Source organism: Triturus cristatus, chromosome 1_2 (assembly GCF_964204655.1).
Source record: "Triturus cristatus chromosome 1_2, aTriCri1.1, whole genome shotgun sequence".
NCBI lineage: Eukaryota > Metazoa > Chordata > Amphibia > Caudata > Salamandridae > Triturus > Triturus cristatus.
The window spans coordinates 82,330,331-82,353,762 of record NC_140580.1 but is presented as its reverse complement, the minus strand read 5'-3'; the positions used below and the strand labels follow the sequence as shown (position 1 = coordinate 82,353,762).

The window sequence follows — 23,432 nt, the reverse complement described above, 5'->3', positions numbered from 1 at the left end:
GATGGCACCCATTTTACTGGAAGAAAAGGTCTTGAGAGATTCAATATTGTCATTTAACTCCCTCCAATTTGAGGAATTCTTAGCTTCTCCCAAAGTCCAATGACCATCATTTGAGGGATCCCTACGAATAGCAGCCTCAGACTATCAGTCAGGCTTGGGTTGTCAAGACCAATAGGACCACAGAAGAGGAGAGCCCCCATTCAACCAATTGTCCTTGGTTCAGCTAGGCACCTTGTGTTTCAAGTATGCCATACCACCTCAGAAACTCACTGACCATGACACAGCAGTGTTCAGTGCTTAGACAAAACACATTGCCATCTACCGCCCACACTATGCAAGACCCGGCCCAAGGTATGTCACTACATTTATATTCTATGATGTACCTCGTAAATGGCATTTAAAGTTTGTACAGTTTTGTTTCTACGCACAGAATGTTTGCTTGCATCTTAAGGACGGAGGTCATTTTGAACGCGTCTGTTCTCCCTGACCATCCTAGAAGAGACCTCATGAGAAGTATTTGTGGTCACCCTTCTTCCAAAAGGGAGCGGTTTCTGTGAAGAGACACATAAAACACCAAAGGGGACAAGTGGGCTTGAGGGTGCTTTTCTTCGACGCTTGGATGTTGTCAGCCTTGTTTGCTTGCTTTGCTCAGAATATCACTGAAGAGATTAGTTCATTCTGGAATTGCTTGTGGGCGTGATCTGCATCAAGACTTCTAACATTGAAACTAATACAGACTTGGGTTCAGAGCTGATAGTTCTTCTTTCTCTCATTTTCTTCCAGCTTCTTTCCCAGTTCGGCTAGTGAATGGCTTGGACAGATGTGCAGGGCGTGTGGAGGTCTATTACAGCTCCTCCTGGGGCACGGTGTGCGATGACAACTGGGACCTCAATGATGCGCATGTTGTGTGCAGAGAAATTGGCTGCGGATCAGCAGTGTCCGCTCCAGGGAATGCCCGCTATGGACAGGGCTACGGTCCCATCCACCTGGATGACGTGAACTGCAGAGGGTATGAGTATGCGCTGTGGACGTGCCCTCACAGAGGGATGGGCGTGCATAACTGCCATCACCAAGAGGATGCCAGCGTCATCTGCTCAATGAGTGAGTGCTCAATCATTAATTAAGCCCACTACTGACAGTATTCAGTGACAATTTATAATGAAATGTAGATATCTTGATTATTCTATGAGTTGTCAATAGTTATCATGGAAAAGGAAGGACATCTTTTTTTTTAAGCTTGTCCTCGAAGGGCAGAGAAGGCACTAATTCATTTTGCGCTTGTCTAAGGTGCACAGAGGTGGGACATCGGTTCATCGCTGGTTCATCAGAAGAGTGCTGTCGTGGCCATGCTTGGACAGTGTTCCTATAACCATGCTGGGTCATGAGCAGTTTTGCCTCAGAGACAAGAGAGGTTGTAGCATTGTGCTGGAACAATCGGTCAGTATTATGGCCTCGAATTAAGAGAGCCTTCTGGGTTGGCTAACAGTGAAGCTAGGTTGCACCACCACACATCACAACGGCTACATTACTGTTCACTGAAAGCACTGCCTATTACATAAGATAAACTATTAATGTCAGTAAAATCCTCACTGCAGGTGGTAACATTACTACCTCGGGTAAATGTATCACTGCTATCGGCATTTGCATGCAAAATACTGCTAAGAACTGTTGGGTTTATTTCCCAAAATACCATTAGTACTAAAATAGATAAAACCTATAATCATCATCTAGATTTAGGTTTGTGTGGTCACAAAACACATAGCCAACGATTCTCATCCGGTTTCTCCTGTACTGGCTTTAAATCTGCCTCCCCGGGGGACTGAAAAGTAATTTTTGGTAGAGCAGTTATATGTTCCCCAGCTGCATTTTCATGGGCATGTGTATTCCGCTGCCTGCAGTAAGACATTAGTTCATTACTAGCAGACACTACTCTCATTGGGGCATTTCCGCACAGCAGTAATTTGAGTTTGAGTGTTTTTTGTCTGAGAGGCTAAGGATTTCCATTACCAGAGGTTGTATGACTGGAGGGTGATCACACTTGTGAGGGTATGTACATACACTGGTGACTTTATATGACATGAAGTTATTTGGTAGTATGGTTTTCTAATAGCCACTTTCTGAGTGATGGAGTCTATTTTCGACAGCAGACGAGGGTACAGGGATATAGGGTAAGAGACTGCTGCTGATCGATTCCTCAAGGACTATGGAGAATGCAGTTCACACACCTATGAGTGTTATACTCGCTGAATGAGCAGTTACTGCATACAAGTGAATCTTAAAATTGGAAGCGTTATAAACTATGGGTTTATTCCTTAGAAATCTGTGGGGGACTTTTGTAAGAGATGAAGAATGCACAAAGAAGTTTGGTAGAAACATTCATAGGTTGCTTCAGTTTTTGTTCTCTAGAAACAGAAAGGGTCCTGGGTGGCAACTGGTTGGGCTGTATTTCAATCCATTGTTTTTGGCCACTGTGCCGCTCCAATAGCGACAGTCCAGCCAAAACCGCCAGGCAACGTCCCCTCAGAACGCTAACACAAGTATACTAAGACAGGTTTCTGCCATGTTGTGACTCATCAGTAAGGTTTAGCTTGGATCCTTTAGCTCAGCGGACATATGGCCAGCATCTGTATTCCCATCCCGAGGGGACCTGACAGGCAGCTAGGCCTGGACAATTCCTATTGGAGCAGATCCATGGCTAGTCTTCAGTAGCAAACTGCAACATCTCATCCTAGTGCAGTGTCACTTGCTACACAGGTACTTCTGCATTATAGGGCTTGGCATGTTTACTCCTTGTCGTGTCTTTTTACCATAAAAGGTTATCAGGCTGAAGGTAGTTGTGTTGTGAATTTTATGTTATGTCATACCATATCTTGTCGTCATGTTATATCCTGTCATACAATGGCGAATTCTTCAAAGCCTCCACACATATGCAGTAGGAGTAGGTGATAGACATAGGTCAAAGGACAAAAACTTCAGAGCAGATTCTCAAGCGAGAGGGAGAGAGGAAACTAAGAACTGGGGGTGCTTGTGTGAGAAAACCAATGACCTGAACAGATAAAAGCCCTAAACATCTACTACCAGGAAGTAATTGAGAATCGTTCCTACTGAAGAAACATAGCGCTGTGGGGAATGTTTTGTCCCCTTTTCCCTTTGCTTTCAACAGACCTCTGGTTTGGTGATTAATCAATAAAGTACAAGTGTGTTGTCTAATGGCCTCAGCTTGTGTTCCCTACATAGCCTAAGTGCTGTCACTTTGGAACTAGGGTAATGGTAGCACTGTTGAAAAGTTAAGTATTTGAATTCTGTGCAGTTTTTTTATACATGTAATCGATGGCAAGTCATTAAAGCATGGCACACTGACTTTATATTGCTCACTGTGCTTTCAGACTTTTCTTCCTCCCTGAATCTAGTGTATTTTGATTCTACTTGATTTATTAGATCAGAGGTATGCGGAGTGAGGTTCCCCACTACCCCCGTTTGAAGCTCAAAACCATATCAAGGCAGCGTAAGACACACAATTTGAAGACAAGTTATAGACGATGACTGTTGCTTCTGCTTCTGTGTTAGGAGGTAAACAGGATACCAAACACCAAGTTCAGTGTTTGATTGCAGCCAATGAATGTCTTAGACAAGGTGTCAGAGGTCACAAGCACAGAACACACCTGCTCCCGAGACTCAGCAGAACATAAGGGGAAACCAAAGTGCAGTTACCCTTGTGACATCACATGTTAGCAAAGAGATCTCAAAGCGTACTAAGTTGTTATGGCCCCTGAAAAAAAGGTTAACTTAGAGAAACTGAACAAAATATACATGCTACCCGAAAAATAAAAGCAAGAAAACACATATGTTATATCCTGCCTTTAACATACGCATATCTGTACTTCAGCTCCCCCTAGCTGCTTGTCTTAGTGCCATTCTTATGGTTGCCTGAAGGTCCCTTGCTGTCCTCTGTGCCCATCATTGTCACTGTTAGTGTTCCTGTTTGTTTAGTTAGTGCCTGATTTTGTATTTTAGTTTTTGTTCTGTTAGTGTCTGATTCTATGCCTCTCGTTGTTCAGCGAGCCTCACTGCTTGCTTCACGCTGATTGCTGTTCCGTCCTCCCAGCGCCCCTCCCAGGACCTACTTAATGGAGGCCTCAGTGCAGCCGTGCAGTGTACATGCACAGCCGGCACACCACAAGTGCACCAAAGGCAAGCCAGTCTGTGCCTGTTCGCGTCTGGACCAAGCTCAGAACCCTGGATCCTGAACATCTGTTGTTGCATATCTCCATGAACCACAAGAAGACCTTTCTCCTGCTAGCACTGCCACTTCACCTGCAATACAGAAGCAGCCAACAATGCCTGAGACTCTGCGAACACAACTGCAACCACCATGCCGACCAAGAACGCCAAGGCACAACTCCAGTGCATTCTACTCAACACACGATCGCTCAGCAAACACGCCAGCGAAATCTGGGATACAATCTCACCCCTCTCCCCAGACATCACCTTCCTCACAGAGACGTGACTGAACCCTGTTTCCGGGCCAAACATCACCATTGTCACACCTAAAGGCTTCAAGATAACACACGGTGACTGAATAAAAAAAAACTGTGATGGAATTGCCATTATGTACAAGGACAACATCTGCTGCACAACCTCCGCAGACAACTTAATCCTGATAATGGAGGATCTCAATTTCCAACTTCATACAAACAGAAAACGCACCCTCACATAAAGACCACTGGGATCAAGCTCCAGCATCTGCAACGCCATCCATGACCTCATCACCCCTATATCCATCAACTCCGAGCACTACATCTTCCTAGGGGATCATAGCTTCCACCTCGATGGCCCCACAAACACCAACACAACCGGCCTTCAGGAAATCATGAACAACATAAGCCTCAAACAACTTGTCACCGTACCCACCCATATCCCATGACACACGCTAGACCTCATTTATACGTCCAGCTACAAAGTCAAGTAGAACCACATCTCACAGCTCACCTGGACCTGCCACTATAGTATCCACATCAGAATATACCAACGCTGGCACCACACCCCCCAGCTCTGTGTGCAGAAACTGGAAAAAGATATCAGAAGAACAACTCCCAACTCCCAGGCACAACATCCGACTCAGAACAGGCTGCGAAGAACTTTTCACCGTGCATCACGAAATGTCCCAACATAATCGCTCCGCTAAGCCAGCCAAACCCAAAGTATCAGCCGGAAGAGCCAGTTGGTTCACTGTGGAGCTGAAATCTATCATACACTGCTACTGGCATCGAGAAAGGAAGTGACGCACTAGGAAAAAGACAGGAAACCATACCCCCTTCAAAACAGCACTCAACCAGTACCATTGCCTCCTGAAAGATACAAAGAAGAATGGTCTAGCAGACCACATAGAAGCCAGCAAACCTCACAGCAAAGATCTCTTCACCATTGTGAAGGAGTTCTCCAACCACAAGGCCACTGGAAATTACATCACCCACTCAAAAGAACTGTGTGACACCCTGGCAGGCTTCTTCAATGACTAGATATGAGCCATCTACGAGAACTTCAAACGCCAACCTGCTCCGCCGACAGCATCAGCCCACTCACACCCATGAACACTAAATACTACTTATTTATTTATTTATATAGCGCACTAATACCCGAAGGCGTCTAGGCGCTAACATCTAAACCTCCTACCACCCAAGGGGAATTAAAGAGACAAAACTGAACACTGATATGCATAGGCCTGGAAAAGCCAGGTCTTCAGACCCTTCCTAAATGATCTCAAGTCCGGTACATTTTTCAGTGAAAGTTACAATTGATTCCAAAGTCTGGAGGTAATGTGAAAAAAGCTTTTACCACCCCAGTGTGACAAACGCACCTTGGGAACCTCCACCAGCTGATGAAAGGAAGACCACAGCATTCTAGGGGGAGAGTACTAATGAAAGTGGTCAATCAAATATAAAGGACCCTGATTGTGCAGTGCTCTGAAAGCGATGCAGAGAGCCTTAAATGTAATCCTTTTTTTCACTGAAGGCCAGTGAAGCGCGTTTAGCACCCCCTTTACAGAAGCGTATTTAGGGAGTTTGAATAACAGGCAGGCGGCTGAGTTCTACAGGACTTGCATCTTAAAAAGGAGGGCTTTATTGATTCCCATCAGAAGACTGTTACAGTAGTCCAACTTAGATAAAACTAACAACGAGACTACTGTTTTCTGCAGGTCAGAATGTATGAATTGGGAAATTCTCACAACTCAAACCACAGTCTCCATCATGGACTCTGTACACTCGGGAGCACTCACTGACCAATGCCCCCACCACATCTTTAACCTTGGCAGCAAGACGATTGGTGATGTGCTCAAGAAACTCCTGAGTGCCTCCTTCACCAAGGCCTCCTTCCCTGAAGACTGGAAACATGCCGAAGTGAGGCCCCTCCTGAGGAAACCATACACAAACCCAGCAGAACCAAATAACTACCAGCCCATCTCCCTGCTTCCCTTTCTGCCAAAGTTTCTCAAAAAGGCTATCAACCAGCATCTCACTGAACACCTTAAAAACGTCAACCTCCTAGACCCCTCTCAATGCGAATTAGGAGCCAACCACAGCAGGGAGACAGCCCTGATCGCAGCCACTGGCAAATTCAGGGCCCTCCTGGACCACGGCGAAACAGCAGCCCTCAGCCTCCTTCAACGCTGGCACACACCACATCTTGATCAACAGATTGCACCAAATCGCAGTCTATGAAGATGTCCTCAAATGATCACCACATTCCCTACTGGAAGAATCCAGAGAGTCCGTCTCCCACTGTTCACCTTGGAACCAAAGTCGATCATCTGCGGCATCCCACAAGGATCATCCCTCAGCACACCCTCTTCAGCACGTATATGACTGTCCTGGCCAACGTCGTCAGATAACATGGGCTCAACATCATCTCCTATGCCAATGACACCCAGCTCATCCTCTCAATGTTAGGAGACTCCTCCACCACAAGAGCCAACTTCCACAGATGTATGAGGAACATCACCGACTAGATGAAGGGCAACTGTTTTAAGCTCAACACGGACAGAAGTTCTCATCTTTGGGAACACCACCTCACCATGGAATGACACTTTGTGGCCTGCTGAACTCGGCCCTTGCCCTGCCCGACAGACCATGCCCGCAACCTCAGCATCATCTTAGACAGCAAGTTGTCTATGAAAAAATAGGTGAACGCTGCCTCATGCACCTGCTTCCACACTCTACACTTGCTCCCTTACATTTTCAGTTGACTCTCAAGCAAAACTGTAAGGACCATCACTCAGGCCTTCGTCACCAGCAGGCCGGACTATGGAAAAACTCCCTATGTAGGAATCACTGCATACCTCCTCAAGAGACTACACACAATACAAAATTCTGCAGCAAGGCTCATCCTTGACCTCCCCTGATGGACTCACATCACCTTGCAACCTCAAGACACTACACTGACTCCCGATCCAGAAAAGAGGCCAGTTCAAGATGTTGACCCACATGCATCGAAAGCTCAGCACAATGAAAGACCAGCATGCATCAACAGACGAATGACCTTCCAACAATCAAACAGACACCTGTGATCTGCCTTCCTCTTCCGCGCTAACACTCCCGGATACACTGAGCCAACAGGGGAGAATGCTCCTTTTCTCACCTGGTGGCCAAAGCTTGGAATGACCTTCCCCTGCACCATAGGACTACTTCTTTGCACCAGGAATTCAGAAAAGGACTGAAGACCTGTCTGTTCGAATGACCAGAGCACCGCAAAACAGCTAACAACTTCAGCGCCTTAGGACCCTCACGAGTGGTTTGTCACGCTTTATAAATCATGATTGATTGATTGAGAAGGAGCACGGATATTCTACAATATGTTGTGTAACAGATATGGTCTAAATGACCATTTGAATACCATACAATACAAACTGATTTTTTGCATGAAATTATTTCACTACTGACTTGCAGGTTACAGTATGGTGCATATGGCACGCTGGCACAGATATCAAACTGCAGAACTATGGTAACAAGTGCATATAAAACCAATAAGTAGAGATTTGTGCATTTGAAAATATATGTGTATATAGGTGATGAAAACTGCTGCATAGGAGAACAGCAGTATCCCTTGGCAGGACTTCAAGCCAGGATTTTTCTTCAATCACAGTTGTGCTCTACTCTAGTAGAGGGAGATTAGTGAAGTACCTTTCTGTGATCTTTGTGATGGTGTCTGGAGACACAGGGAGCTGAGTAACAGACGATGACCAGATAGCCTGTGTCAACTATGGCATGTTGCCCCTTAATCCAAGTGGGGTATGAAAGGGGCTCTCTGTGCTCCTGGAGGGTATATATGGAGCTCTAAGGATCAGAGCAGGAACAGAGGAACCGAGGATACCTCTTAGTGTACACAGAAGGGGTTTGAGGTTAGGCTGAGGTGTTTTGAGGTTAACTGAGAGTAGGCAGAAATATTCTGAGGGCCTATTGAGGAGCTCTTCAAGACAGAATGAGTTCCCTAGGAGCCTGTAGAGTAAGGTTACAGGGACTCATGTGTACAGAGGTTCTGACAATATTTGAGGGTTCAGAGAATCACTCAGGGACAGGAAAGCAACTCTTTTGGCCTCAGATGGCTGTAATGATTGGAATGCTAGACTGAGGTCTGGTTGAGGCACTCTGTGGGAAGGAAGAGGCTCAGTAGAGCCGAATACTCTCAAATTGTGTCTAAAAGATGTAAGTCCCAGCTCTGGAATTCCGAGTGTCGATTGTCGGTCCCGAACCACAGTATGAGGGTCATAGGAGGGTGTCCACATGCGGTACCTAAGGGTACCTAAGGGTGGATGCAGACTAATTTCTGGTTAGTTATAGTGTCCCTCGGGCTCTCATAAGCTTGTCCGAGGCTCTTTAAGGGTGCCACTATACTTCCTATGTTTTATAGGCATATAAAGACAATTTTGAAACTTTTGGAGGGTGGCTTTTATTTCCCTTTAACAAGATCCATGCCTGCCAAAATCACTGATTTGACACATCCCAATTTTGCATGTGTGGGACTACAAAGGAGCACCCTTCACTTTCCCCATGACTTCTGAGTGGAGGCGCTCAATACAGTTTACCTCTTTGAAAATGAGGATCTCGAAGGTGTAAGGCTGAAGAATGAACAGGCAGAAACTGTAGAATAGTGATCAGCACGTTAAAGATTTAGCGGAAATATACACATGACTGACAATTGAGACAATGGGATCTGGCAACACAACATTCTCAGAACTAATTCCCGTCACTGAGGTCTGAGACGGGAAGTGATGGACAATGTCCGTACCGGGCCGGAAAGATATCACAAATGAACTGCTGGTAATTGCCGCTAAACGTTTTTGGAGATAGAAGCTGTTTTATTTCATTTAATGTATTAATAGATGATTAAGAACTGGTCTGAAATCTAATGATCATGTTCATCATGGATTGCTCTTTCCTTTATAATAATTTGATTGAGACCACCTATAAATGACATTCAGCTGTATTTCTCTGATTATGATTTTGATTTTGCTGCCTTTTCCGATTACAGGTCACTCAGCAACTACAATGCCAACAGCAGGTAATTATGATTCAACTATTTTATGCTTGTGTGCAGTATAAATTAGTGAGTGCACTGCTAGTTCACAAAAGAGGAAATATCTTTAAAGGGCAATTTCAGATTATCAGAAATGATAACACAATACTTGCATAATTAGCGATGAGACATATGGTGGGAGGAGAATCACAATAGGCCAGGTCAACCTACAGCTGTACTGAGAGCATTGCAGTGCAAAGAAAGAAGATTACTGGAGAAAACAAACTGTACCCCAACTTCCTTTTTCTGAGTAGCACTAGTGACGAATTGTGGCAGACTAAACTGCATCTAATATGTAACTGGCAGAAGGATCTTTGTGAAAATACAACTTCATAACAAAAGACTCATTAGCTGGCTTCAATACTAGATACGTGTACTGCGATCTATGAGAATACAAGTGCAGGGTGTCCGGACGAAGGTGTAATAAAACATTAATATCTGTGTGTATCTTTCATTTATGCTTTCTTTTTCTTTGAATGTGCTTTTGTCAGAAATGCTATGATAAGAGACAGGAAAGATGTTGAATAATGCAAATACTTAGGTGGTCCATTTGGGTTTAACTGAATGGGAGCACTGCTGTATATCATCTGTGCTACTGATTGGCAAAACATACTATTTCCTTGCTCTACATGGAGTAAGGGAGAACACTTGACTGAAATTTTTGTCCTGATGGCTCAAGCCAGTGTTCAGACAAAATATTGAGTCGGAAATGTCAACTTGCAAAAATATTGACTCAAAAATATTGTGACATGTAAATATTGTCAGCAAGAATATTGTCAAGAATATCGATTTTAAAGTAAGTAAAATCATTTATTAAGATATTGAAGTCATTAAGATCAATTAAAAAAATATTGTTGCTTCTTATTATCGTTTTTTAATTATTGTTATGTATTTTGGTATATATTTAAAATGTATTTGATGCATTTTTTTGTATGCTTATTGTTTATGTTAATTAATGTATTTGTAAAATGTTTAGGAGACGGAGTGTTTTCCGACCGAGCCGGACCCCTACAGTCCGACCGAGCGAGCACGATGCGCAAGTATGCTGTCGAACTCGGTTCGGTCGGTCTCCCATAGAAGTCAATGGGAGCCAGTTGTACGACGCGTACATGCGCTCCCATTGACTGAATGGGTACGTCTCGAACAAGTGTGCCCCCTACAGTGGATACGCGTCGGTGCCATCCGCACCGTACATGCCTGTGTTGGGGAGACCCATAGGTCTCCCCCTGTGTGCGAGTCGTAAGGCTGCGGGTGTCGGGGGGTCCGACGCGGACCCCCGAAGACCGACTCCGGGAGGTTTTGCGAGCCGGACACTCTGGCTCGTACATGCTGTCCGACGCGTGCATCGTACTGGCTCGGTCGTGAATCGTATCCATTGCACGCTACGGTTAGCTTACGACCGAGACGTACGGAGCAGTTCGGACCCGGAAGCGACTCGGTCGGTGAATTTCATGTAGCTCGCATTGTACTGGCTCGCTCGTACAGCTATACGTGTCGGCCGGAACACACGCGTACGGCTCGTAGTTTTTCCGGCCGGATCGCGTTCGGTGCCCTCCCAACCCGGATCAGAATCAGCCCCTTAATGTTAAGTTTTAGGTGTTGATTGTAAGTTTGTAGGGGCATATGGTGAGTTTTGAACTAAAATAAAATGATTTAGTTCATTTTTTTGGTAAATCATTTTTAAATAGCATTTTTTATATGAAAGTTATTTTTAGATTTAAACTTTAATATTCTGTGTAAATATTTATGATATGAATTTAACATTATAATATGTATTTATTTAAAAAGATGTTTTATGTTAAATATATTTGTAGTTTTTTAATATTAATATTTTAGTGTTTTTATGTAGTTTTTTAAATTATTTTATTTTTTCGCAGAGGATTTGTTTGTTTCTAATGTAGTACTGACTGCAGTTGGAATAGTACATTGTTTCCTTCTGCAGTCAATCACTTTCCATACTGTTGCACCTACTGGAGTGGGAATCGTAAATGTTACTCCTACAAAATCCAACAATTTCCCTACTGTTGTATTGACTGGAGTAGTGTGAGTAGCAAAAATGTAACTCTCGGCTATCCAACACTTTCCCTAATGTTCCATTTATTGGATTGGGAATAGTACATTTTACCCCAGTGCTATCCAACACTTTCCCTACTCTTGCACTCATTTGAATGGGAAGAGCACCTTTTTACCCCTCTGCAATCCAACACTTTCCCTACTGTTGTATTGACTGGAGTGGGAATAGTAAATTTTACCCCTCCACAAGCCAACGCTTTCCCTACTGTAGTACTGAGTGGAGTGGGAATAGTAAATTTTACCCATCCGACATTCAACGCTTTCTCTACTGTTGCATTGACTGTAGTGGGCGACTTGTACATTTTACAGGCATGAAGCAGAAGTAGAGATGTAGTCAAACCTTTCACTAATGGTAGATGATTTAGAGTGGGTATTAGATTGCATGGCCGATTATCCATAGAGAGCAAAGACACAGACACAAATCAGAGTTTAGCAGTATTTGAGAATGATCTGTAAACATAAATGAGCATCGGAGAAATGGGCAGAGAATTATAATAATTGGATTGAAGACACCTATAATTTATATGTAGCTGTATTTTTCTGATTCTGATTTTGATTTTGCTGCCTTTTCCGATTACAGACCACTCAACAACTACAATGCCAACAACTGGTAATTATGATTCAATTTTCTTATGCTTATGCTTGTGTGCGGTCTAATTTAGTGAGTGCACAGCCAGATCACAAAACAGCAAATATCTCTGAAGAGCAATTTAAGATGAACAGAAATGATAACACAATGTTTGCGTGATAAGTGATGAGACATATGGTGGGAGGAGAATCACAATAGGCCAGGTCAACCTACAGCTGTACTGAAAGCATTGCACTGCCAAGAAAGAAGATTATTGGATATGACAAACTGCACCCCAACTACCTTTTTCTGAGTAGCAATAGTGAACAATTGTGGCAGAATAAACTACATCTAAGATGTCACTGGCAGAAGGAGCTTTGTGAAAATGCAACTTCATAACAAAAGACTCATTGGCTGATTTCCATACTTGATAAATGTAGTGCGATCTATGAGAATACAAGTGCAGGGTGTCCTGATGAAGGTGTAATAAAACATTAATATCTGTATGTATCTTTCATTTATGCGTTTTGTTTCCTTTGAATGTGCTTTTGCAGGAAAGGCTATGATCAGAGACAGGAAAGATGATGAATAATGCAAATACCTAGGATGTCCTTTTGAGTTTGGCAGAATGGGACCATACAAACATTAGTTCAACACAAAAAACATTTTTGGCCCAACATCTCTTAGCATGGGCTCCTATAGGGGATAAATGGTGATCGGTTTTACAGGTAAGTAAACATCTTACAAAGTGGGAGGTTTAGGGGTTAGGACTAAAGTTCCCCAAGGTCTAGGTAGGCACTCAAAGTGCACCACCAGCGGCTCTAGGGCAGCAGGGTGCAGAGTGCAGGAAGTCAATGTTAGCCGAAGGGCTAGGTGCACCTCGGTTGGGGCTGCTCACTGGCAGGCCACTCAGTCTCGGGAGCCAAACTCATATGGTTAAGGTCAGGGCAAAGGGGATCCCCAGTTAGCACCAAGTCCACACCACCTGCAGCACGGGGACGGCTGGGTGCTGGGTGCTTAGGAGGGATCGGGAGCCCTTTGCAATCCTTTGGAGGTTGCCGGTTTGGGATTTTGGCTGCCGGCTCGGTTCAGGAAGTCTTCCGGGAGGAACCAACGGCAGGGCAGGTAAGTTCGTATACTCGGGGACGTAGCTGCACCTCTGGGCGTCTTCTCCACGGTGCAGGACGGCCAGATGCAGGGGTGCCTTTTGAGGTCAGATTTCACCTTACAAGGTCACTCTCAGTCGGGGGTCTGCGTGCACAGGCTGAAGGCGACGTCAGGGAGTCCTGGAAGGGTCAACCTATGGTGGACCCGGGCTATGGAGAGCTGGGGAACCTCACTGGGACCGGTGGGCCACTTGGACTCGGGCAGTAGGCGATGGGTGCAGAGGTGGCTCAAGATGGCAAGTTTGTTCGTCCTCAGTAGACTCAGAATCTGTCTTTGTAGTTTCTTTTGAACAGAGTTGCTGTTCCCAGGAGATTTGTTCTTTGTTGAAGGCAGTCAGTCTGTCCTCCCAGGTGTTTTGGAGGTTGCTGGCTGCAGGACCAGACGGCGTTTGGTACAGGATCTCCAGAAACTGCAGACAGGCCAGTAGGGCTGGAGCTAAGTCAGTTCTTCTCTGTAGCCTCCTCTGCTTTTTCTTCCATCCTTCTTCATCGTGGTTTGCAGGAATCTCCCTCTTGGGTTCAGGGTTGCCCTCTAAATGCTGTATTCAGAGGACATTTAGGGGTCTCGAGGAAGTAGCCAATGGGCTACTGACCTTAGGGTGACTACACCCTTGGTGTGCTCACCCCACGTGGGGGAGTGGGCAGAATCCCTAATCCTGGTTGGAGAGTGCCTGCCATTTGCAAGATGGTGGGCACTGAAGAGTGAGCTTTACCTAGCCACCCCCACCTCAGGGGTGGGGTTGGAAGAGGTGGGCACATTTTCTGAGGTGTTCCAATTCTCCCCGCCTGTCTTCCCACTGTAAAGAGGCTGAGACAGGAAGGGGGCCTGCTCCTGATAGCAGGAGAGCGTGGGGGTCATGTTGCAAAGGCAGTAGGGCCTTTAAAGCTCCCCTGCCACAGATGGCTCTTCCTGATCCAGGGGAGGTTTGAACACCTCCGTCCAGAAAAGGCTTTGTTTCTGGGCCCAGGGAGCAAAGGCTCCCACCCCAGGAGTCCAGAAACTTGTCTCATTGTGGCAGGCTGTTGTTTACGAGTCAGACAACCCGCCTGAGTCTGTTTGTTTATCAGGTGGCATCTCTATGATGCCCTCTGAGTGCATTATATAATAAATCCCACACTGTCATCAGTGTGGGTTTATTATGCTGAGAAGTTTTGCTACCAAACTTCCCATAATTCAGAAAAGCCATTATGGTGCTCTGGAGTTCGTAATGACAAACTCCCAGACCATATACTCTTCATGGCTTTACTCCACTTACAATGTCTAAGAATGGACTTAGACACTGTAGGGGTACAGTGCTCATGCAACAGTATCCTCACCAGTGGTATAGTGCACCCAGTTAAAGGGGTGACTTATCTATACCAAAGGCAGTTGGTTGCAGGCATGGCACACAGGTATGTGTGCCATGTCGACTCTTCACTTTTCCCTGCACCAAAACACGCAGCCTGTAATGGCAGTGTGTGTGTGGACTGTGTGCCACCTTTAAGGGTGGCACAATATGTGCTGCAGCCCTTAGAGACCTTCCCTGGTCACAGTGCCCTTGGTACCCATGGCACCTTTTACATGGGACACTCACATATCTTGGCATAGTCATCACTCGAAATCAGAGTGTTTTGATGACGGCAAGTTATGGGTGCGCGCTCGATCTAATAACTGAGAAAATCACTAGATGGATTGCGATTCCCCTATCCCTGGCTGGGAGAATCTCCCATATAAAAATGGTGGTCCTACCAAAATTGCTCTACCTTTTGATTAATATTCCCTGCGCACCAAGCCATCATTTTTTTAAAGCCCTTAAAACTCAACTAGTTCGCCTTATATGGGGTGGGAAAGAAGCCAGGCAGAGCTGCGACACTCTCACCCGACCCTTCAGTCCCGGAGGATTTGAGGTGCCTGACCTGGAGTTCTACTTCAACTACGCTCAGGCTCACTTTGCGGCATACTGGATAAATCCCCCCTGTTACATGCCCCACCTGGTGATAGAGGATGGGTATATGGCCCCAACCCCGTGCTCTGCCTACTTGAGCACCTCTGCCGTCCCGAGGTGCTTAGCCTCCACCACAGTGCATTCCACCACTTGCGCTTGGCGCGACCTAGCTAACCGACTACACTGCACCCTGCTATACTCCCCCCTACTACCCCTCCACAGCAGGCATGACCTCCCGGTCACGCAGGAAGGAGGATGCCGTAGACTCCTTCGAAGACTCTCCAAACAGACCTTGCGGAACCTCTATGTTGAGGGCACATTTTGCACAAGTGAGGAATTCTTCGGTACTTCACCTCCTACCCCACTGGAGCGTATTTTTATGTCAGATTGCGACAGGATGTGCGAGCCCTCACCCCGTGCTTTCCGCAGGAGCCCCCCATCATGCCCCCCTGCACGCCCTTCTGCAGCAAACTACCCCCATACACATTGTGTCACTACTATTTCGCATCACCCAAAGGGAACGCACATATGACCCTCCCTCAGCCAAGGAACGGTGGGAGGTGGAACTGGGCTCCCCCCTTACTGATAAACAGTGGTTCTTCTGCTGTCGCCAAACTGGAAACATCTCCGCCAGCAGCAGACTGCGCATCATTCACCACAAATACATTCACCGCCTTTATTACACGCCAGCGCGCTTGCAACACCTTCATGTTCGCGACAACGACTGCTGTGACCGATGCGGTGGTGCAGGAGTGGACTTCAGGCACTTAGCTTGGGACTGCCCGCCCATTCGAAGCTACTGGTAATGTTTCCCTAGCGCTCCTTCTCACCAAAAGGCGGATTACCTGCAGGTGGGGGAGAGGGAGGGTCCCCAAATTCAAGGACTGGCTGCAAGATCCTATCTATTGTCAAGAACGATTACACATTTATGCCGAGCTCTTGCCGCCCTCCTCCCGCCCACGCGACATCTGAGCTCCTTTTCAAACCTATCTGCTGGAACACACCACCGCTATAGACACAGCCGCTGAGCCTAGCGATGATGGGGTACCTGACAGTGCTGCAAACTGATGCATGTGGGGCTTCACTTAGGTCAGGGTAAAACCTCCAAAGAGGCGACAGAGTATAGAGCACAATCACTTATGGACTCAACAGTTCAGCTAATGTCAGTATAAATGGACAACTTCTACTATTAACTATGTGTGGGACTTGGCAATTTTTGCAGGGTCATCCCTGAACTTTTTGCCTTCCTCCTGTATTTTTCTGACCTTTTGTTGGCTGTTTTATGACTCTGGGCACTTTACCACTGCTGATCAGTGCTAAAGTACATGTGCTCTCTATTGTAAATTCATGTCTGGATTAGTGACTCCATGATTGGATTATTTGATTTACTGGTCAGACCCTAGTACCGTGCACCATGAGTGCCCATGGCTTGTAAATCAAATGCTGCTAGTGGGCTTGCAGCACTGGTTGTGCCACCCACCAAAGCAGCCTGTAAAGTGTGTCTCAGGCCTGCTATTGCAGAGCCTATGTACAGTCTGGTCCTGCCATGTTGACTGGCCAAGTGCACCCACATGCCAGTCCCTAAACCTTCCCTTCTCTTCATATCAGACACCCATAACGTAGGTCCAAGAGCAGGGTGCATTTTAAGTAAAAGGTAGGACATGTCCTGGTGTGTGTGGCATGTCCTAATAGTGAATTACAGCCATTTTCGTTTTTTTACTATTGCAAGGCGACCTGTTCCCCATAGGCCAGAATGGGCAGTTTGATTATAACACCTTGTAATCCTAACTGACCAAGGGATCATGGTAGAAATTTGAGTTTAGTATGCCTGAACTAAGAATGATAAAATACATCTTTTAATGAAGTTGGTTTTAACATTCTGGGGCCGATTCTGATCTCGCTCGGAAGGGCTCTGAACGCGATCCGGCCGTAAAAATTACGAGCCGTACGCGTGTTCTCTGCCCGACTCGTACAGCTGTACGAGCGAGCAAGTACGATGCGAGAAGCGTAAAATCACCGACTGAATAGTTTTCCGGTTCCGAACCGCTCCGTACGCCTCATCTGTAAGCAAACCGTGCCGTGCAATGGAGGCGGATTCCGACCGAGCCAGTACGATGCAAACGTCAGACAGCTGGATCGAGCCGAAGTTTCCAGTTCCCAAAACGTCCAGGAAGCTGCCTTTGGGGGTCTACGTCAGACCCCCGTCACCCGCAGCCTTATGACTTGGACACTGTTGGGGAGACCCAAGGGTCTCCCCAACACAGGCAGCGATGGCACCGACGCGTACCCACTGTAGGGGGCGGCCTTGTGCGAGACGTACCCATTCAGTCAATGGGAACCCATGTACGTGTCGTACGACCGGCTCCCATTGACTTCTATGGGAGTCCAACCGAACCGAGTCTGGCAGCATGCGACCGCATCATACTCGCGCGGTCGGACTGCAGGAGTCCGGCTCGGTCGGAAAACACTCCGGATCCGGCTCGGTCGGAGAGCTTTCCGACCCAGATCGGAATCGGGCGCCTAAGTGTTTGAAAATACCACTTTTAGAAAGTAGGTATTTTCTTGCCTAACTATCCAAGCCTGCCTCTGCTAGGTTGTGTATTCCATGTCTGCCGTTTGAGTGACAGGGGCTAGGGGATTCCAGGTGACAGGATGAGTCAGCACAGGCCTAGATAGAGCTATCTGCATGTAGAGTGGTGGGAGGAGTTGCACCTGGGACCTGAATAGGATAGTGCTCCACATCCTGTGGTGCGTCTGATGTCCTTGGTCCACACTGTCAAAGGAAAGAAGGAGTCTTGTCAACAAAGTGCTCCAGGACTGACCAGAACTGGTTTGGACTAGGCAAAGGCCTCTCAGCCTTCAGAGAACAAAGAAAATATGAGTATAAATACTGGGGCCCATACCCCAAGACTTTAGATCACTTCTGAGAAACAAGAAGAACCTTTGCTGAGGAGAGGAACCAGAGAGAAAGACTGCAGGAGGAGACTATCCCTATGCTGTGTGCTGTTTGAGGATTGGCCTGCAGTGGTTACCTGATTGCCAAAGAAAGTAGAAAGGACTTTGTGCTACTTTCATCAACTTGTAAGAAGATCTCCAAGGGCTTGAACTAGAGCTTGCCTCCTGCCTGAAGTCTCGGGGATACAAGACTTCACAAACCTGAGTTCCCTTGCTGGGAATCTGAAGTGCCTGCTGTTGAGCTGAGCCTTCTGAGAGACTGTGTGTCGCTGGGAGCTGGAAGCGCGATTCAAGACGAAGAAGCGTGTCGCCGCCGCAGCAGTTGTCATCACATCTCTGAGGAAGCATGCCACCACTGCCGCTGTCGCCATTGCATCGCCGAAGCGCCTCGCATGAGAAGAAGTGTCGCCGTTGCAGCAGACGCCGTCGCATCACCAGAGAAGCATGTCGCTGCCGCAGCAGCTGTCATCGCATCACTGAGGAAGCGTGCTGCTGCTGTCACCATCGGATTGCCGATGCGCCCCGCATCACTGGAGAAGGGTATCGCCATTGCAGCAGACACCATTGCATCACCAGAGAAGCGTGTCGCAGGGCCTTTTGTGGCTCAAGGAGATTCCCCGAGTCACCGCACAGCCGTCGGCCGTGCACACATCACCCCTTCATTGTCGCAACATCAAGAAGACTCCATTTTTGCACCGGGTCGCCATCCATCGCAGGCGTTGCTAGTCACATCGCCACAGAAGCGCAGTGAGAAACCGATGCATCACCTCCCCACGCGATGAAGAACTGAGGCATCGCCTCCTCTCTGGTAAGGAACCAACACATCACCGTCCCCTATGCAGCAGTAGGGAACTGACGCATCACCTCCCCCGAAGCAAGGCACCGTCGCATCACCATTCTTGCGTGTAAGGAACCGACGCATCACCTTCCCTGCAACCCTTTTGTTTGTATAGCGTTACGGATCCAAATGTACATTGAACGTAAAGTGTTGCATTTACCGTCTAAAGAGAACTGAGGGGCATATCAACAAGGCAGCGTTAAAAAATTATCGCCGCTTTTGCGGCCGTTTTTGGCCGAAAAGCGGTGATAATTGTATCGTTATATCAGCAAGGTCACGCTATTGCGTGAATCCTTGCCTTAGCGCCCTTTCCCATAACGCCCACCTTTGCATGTCTAATGAGATGCAAAGTGGGCGTTCCAGCTTAAAATAACTGGAGGAATGTCGCTAACCGACATTTCTCTTATTATCAATGGGCACGCTAACAAGCATAGCGATAAGAAAAGTAGCGCTAACCTTGGTTATCGCTACTTTCCTTACGCCTGCTTTTAGTTTGACTTAGCCATGATATCCAATGCATGGTGGATATCGTGGCTGAGTCTGCCCTGCCCTATCAGCAAGCTATCGCCAAACGTTGTGCGATTATCGCTGTATTTCCAGCGATAATCACACAATTGGCAGCTTGCACCTGGAATTTTATCGCTTATGAGATAAGCGTTGCTAATAACACGCTATCTCAGCGATAAAATTTGGCGATAGCCGGCGATAACTATCCTAGCACTAAGTGCGCTTAGTGATAATTATCGCCGGTTGTTGCTGATATGCCCCTAAGCTATTTTTACCATTCTAAAGTACAGTATTGTGGTTTTTTGTCGTTTGTGGTCTTGTGTTAAGCCTATATAAAGATTACTTTTTTATACTACAACCTGTGTGGTGTCCATCTGTAGTGTTGTCACTGTATTACTGTATGTGTTCACAAATGCTTTACACACTGCCTCTGAGATAAGCCTGTCTGCTTGTGCCAAGCTACCAAGGGGGTGAGCAGGGGTTATTTTGGGAGTGTACCCCCTTACCATGACTAGACCCAAGGACCCCTATTTGGTCAAAGGTAACAACCTCTGCCAACTAGAAACCCCCAAATCTAACACTATGCGTAAATGGTAATGTTGTTTTTTTCATAAGTTATATTCTTTAAAATACTTTGACCCCCTTAATGGTGCTTGCCAAACCTGTCCCACTTGATGCGGCCGGCCTGTTGTGGTTGTTGGTGGCTTGCTGTGTACCTTTCCCCACCTATATTGCTAGACGGAACACTACTTTGCGTTGTTAGCCTGCCCCGGGATGTAGTCACCATGCTGTGGTCAACAACTTACACCTTCAATAAAGGTTTTTGAAAATCAACAACAAAAAAAAAAAATGTACAGTTATGGGAAAGAACACAGGTCCTGGGTCCATCAAGTCAAAGTGCATCAGAAATCTGGCAAAAAGCGGGGGAGGGGGGTTCTGCAACAGAAACCCACGTTCTACTCACAATATGAGTGTAAGGAATCCATGATCTGTACTTTCTAATGCTAGCATTAGAGCCTTTAGTTCTGGCACCTGTGCTGTGTAGTCACCTAATGACTGCGTATAGGTTTTCTCAGGATGGAATTCTCCATCATGCATGCGCCCCTTTACGATCCCTCATACAGATGAGCATTGATGCTTTGTCCTTAAGGCAGGATGGGCAGATCCATCAGTATATATGATGTCGTCATAGCGATCTAGAGGCATTGTTTCATTGGGCAAAGGAGATTCTTGTTCATACTCTAAACAGGCTTGTGTTTAAAGTTTAGTATAAAATCTGCAATCTACGTCTGTTGCAGTGAAAGACTTAGCACCTTGTATCCAACATGGATGTAAAGTCTTAGGGGTCTATTAGAATGTCGGGCGGATCGCCACCGCCCATATGGCAGTGGTGATCCGTCCGACATTCTCCTCCTCCCGCATGCCATTTCTCCTCGCCATATTCGTATGGCAGGGGGGACCCCGGCGGACGGAAAGACTGTCTGCTGGTTTTCTGCCGGTCACACAGGTGACTGGGCGTAAAAGGGGCCTAATATGGTGGCAGTGTCTGCTAGACACAGCCATCCATATTATGATGGCAGCGGGAAGCAGCCATTCCGTGGCGGCATTGCCACCATGAAAAGGCATGCGGTTTCTTCAGTTGGGGGCCCGTTGCGGGCCCACAGGATGTTGGGGGGAGAGGGGCACATGGGGGGTACCTATGGTACCCCCCTGCCTTGGCATGGACGAAGTGGCAGGCACCACGCGGTGCCTGTCACCTTGCGCATGCCAAGGCACGACATGCATTCCCAGCATTGCGTTGGGCCGTGCTCACAGCACCGCCTGCCACAATGCTGGGAATAGAGGATGTCACCGCCACGGTGGTGGTGGCATCCTAATTGCCAGTGCAGGACCGCCGCACCACTGGTGGCAGGTCCCAGCACCGCTAGGATGGCGGGCGGATGAAAGTCCACCCGCCATCCTAATAGGCCCCTTAGTGTTTGAAATAATTGCATATGGTTACGGCCTCTAAGGTCGGCACTGGGGTCATGACAATTATGCGTTTACCCTGAGCCAGGGCTCTGTCTCTCTCTCACTACAGTAGTATGTACTGCTGTCAGTATCTTTTCAGTAGGTTTAAAACGCATTTCGGCATTGGTGTATAGATGCGATATATACACAATCAGTACAGTGTCACCTTCATTGAACGTGACGTATGTATATTCATATGTCCCTGCGATAATGAGGATCACCAGGTTTGTTGTGTTCACATGTACGTATAGATGTTTGGAAGCTATCATGCCAGCTTGTACAGGACGTACAATTTTTGTATGTTCCTGTGTCCAATGTGTAATCGAAAAGCCAGGACGGATTTAAGTCCTGGAATTCATATCAAGGTACTTTTGTTCAGCAGACCCAAGTGGGTCCCTGTATCCGGCCCGCGCTCCATTGTGGTCGGCCAGAACCTTTAACTTTGCTCAGGTCCAGCGCACCCAGATATCCCATCTTTTGGCTTCTGAGCTCTCTTTTACTCTTTAAATATTCATATCTCAAGTTCGGCTGATTGGAGTTTTTTCGTTTTGTCTAGTCTTATTTATGAAATGATTCTCTATTTTTCTAACATGGTGTGCAGTATTTTTGTGGTGTTTTCATCTGTGGTCTGTGTGAAGTGTTGCACAAATACCAGCACAGATTGCATTTTAATTTAAGCCTGATTGATCTGTGCCAAGCTGCCAGAGGGTGACCACAGGATAATTTAGGGTGTGTTGTGACTTACCCTGACTAGAAATTCAGAAAACCCAATGTCTAACACAGGGAGACCCATACATTTAATTCTAGGAGGCTTGATACAGAGCTACCTTTCAAAATTCAGTGAGGGCATTGTTAGCAAATGGATGCTAATTAGTTCTTACTGAACACTGCCATTTGGTTGATGGTAGAGTTGAGAAGTGGGCATACAGTTTCAGTTGTTGAATGTGAGAAACTTTGTAAGCAGGGCCTCTTCTTTTGTCTATCCTCTATTATTGCTTCTGAAAGACTTATGATTGCCAGGTGTAGATATCTGAGACTTCATTTGTTACCTTCTTTTGGATACTCCTGCTTGGAGTCGGCATCATTAGTACCTATTATGAGAGCCATTGCTTTGCTCTAGGGCTGTGTCTAAGGAACAGCCAGAAAATGCCATTTCAACAAGAACCATCTCAAACCAGTTCTGAAACCTTAGACGGTGTATCAACATCCCCTACCAGGAAATGTATATAAAAGTGGAATTCAAACCAGCCTACTTTGGAAAATTCCAAGTTCTTCATGACAAAGGAAGGGAGTGCTCCGTAGAATAGTTTAAGGACTATTGTGGTACCAGGGTTGAGGTCTGCATGTTAGTCAGTTGCCCAGATGCAAGGGGACATTGCCTGAAAGTAATATTTTATTTTCATATGTAAAGCCAACCCCTGTATGGCCCCAAGCCTTAAAAGTCCCTGGGGACCCATCCCTCCGGGTCATATCCACATAAACAGGCTAGGAGGGCATGCTGCTCCCCTCCTCGGGACTTAATAGGCCCTGGCATTCTTTGGGTCCACAAATACTATAAAAAAGTGCCATATAAAATAAAATATGTGAAGGAGGCGTTAGACCCAAAGAACCAAAACCTATTAGGTCCCAGGGACCTCATCTCCCAGGGCCAAACTCAAAAAAAAGGAAGGGGGAAGTGTTTCCCCCCCTTCCCGAGCCTTTATAGGCTTTGAGTACTCCATCCCACTGGGCTAAATTTAACACAAAATGGGAGGAGACCGCGAGGTACAATAGAGAAAGGATACAGTACTAAGCAGTATGCACAGAGTAATTGTGAGTGC

At 46.5% G+C, this 23,432-nt stretch overlaps 1 protein-coding gene across 25 annotated transcripts in view; it reads left to right on the top strand.

Moving 5' to 3' along the window:
* Window positions 1–23,432, top strand: part of LOC146866844 (scavenger receptor cysteine-rich domain-containing protein DMBT1-like) — a 605,183-nt gene that overhangs the window by 391,140 nt on the left and 190,611 nt on the right. For 22 of the 25 annotated variants that reach the window (XM_085602150.1, XM_085602105.1, XM_085602159.1 and 19 more), the window contains 3 exons: window positions 784–1,101; window positions 9,526–9,555; window positions 12,224–12,253. In XM_085602150.1, coding sequence (XP_085458276.1) covers window positions 784–1,101; window positions 9,526–9,555; window positions 12,224–12,253 — 378 coding nt within the window. The remainder of the gene's footprint in view (window positions 1–783; window positions 1,102–9,525; window positions 9,556–12,223; window positions 12,254–23,432) is intronic. The other 3 variants (XM_085602092.1, XM_085602245.1, XM_085602217.1) reach the window with 1 other exon arrangement.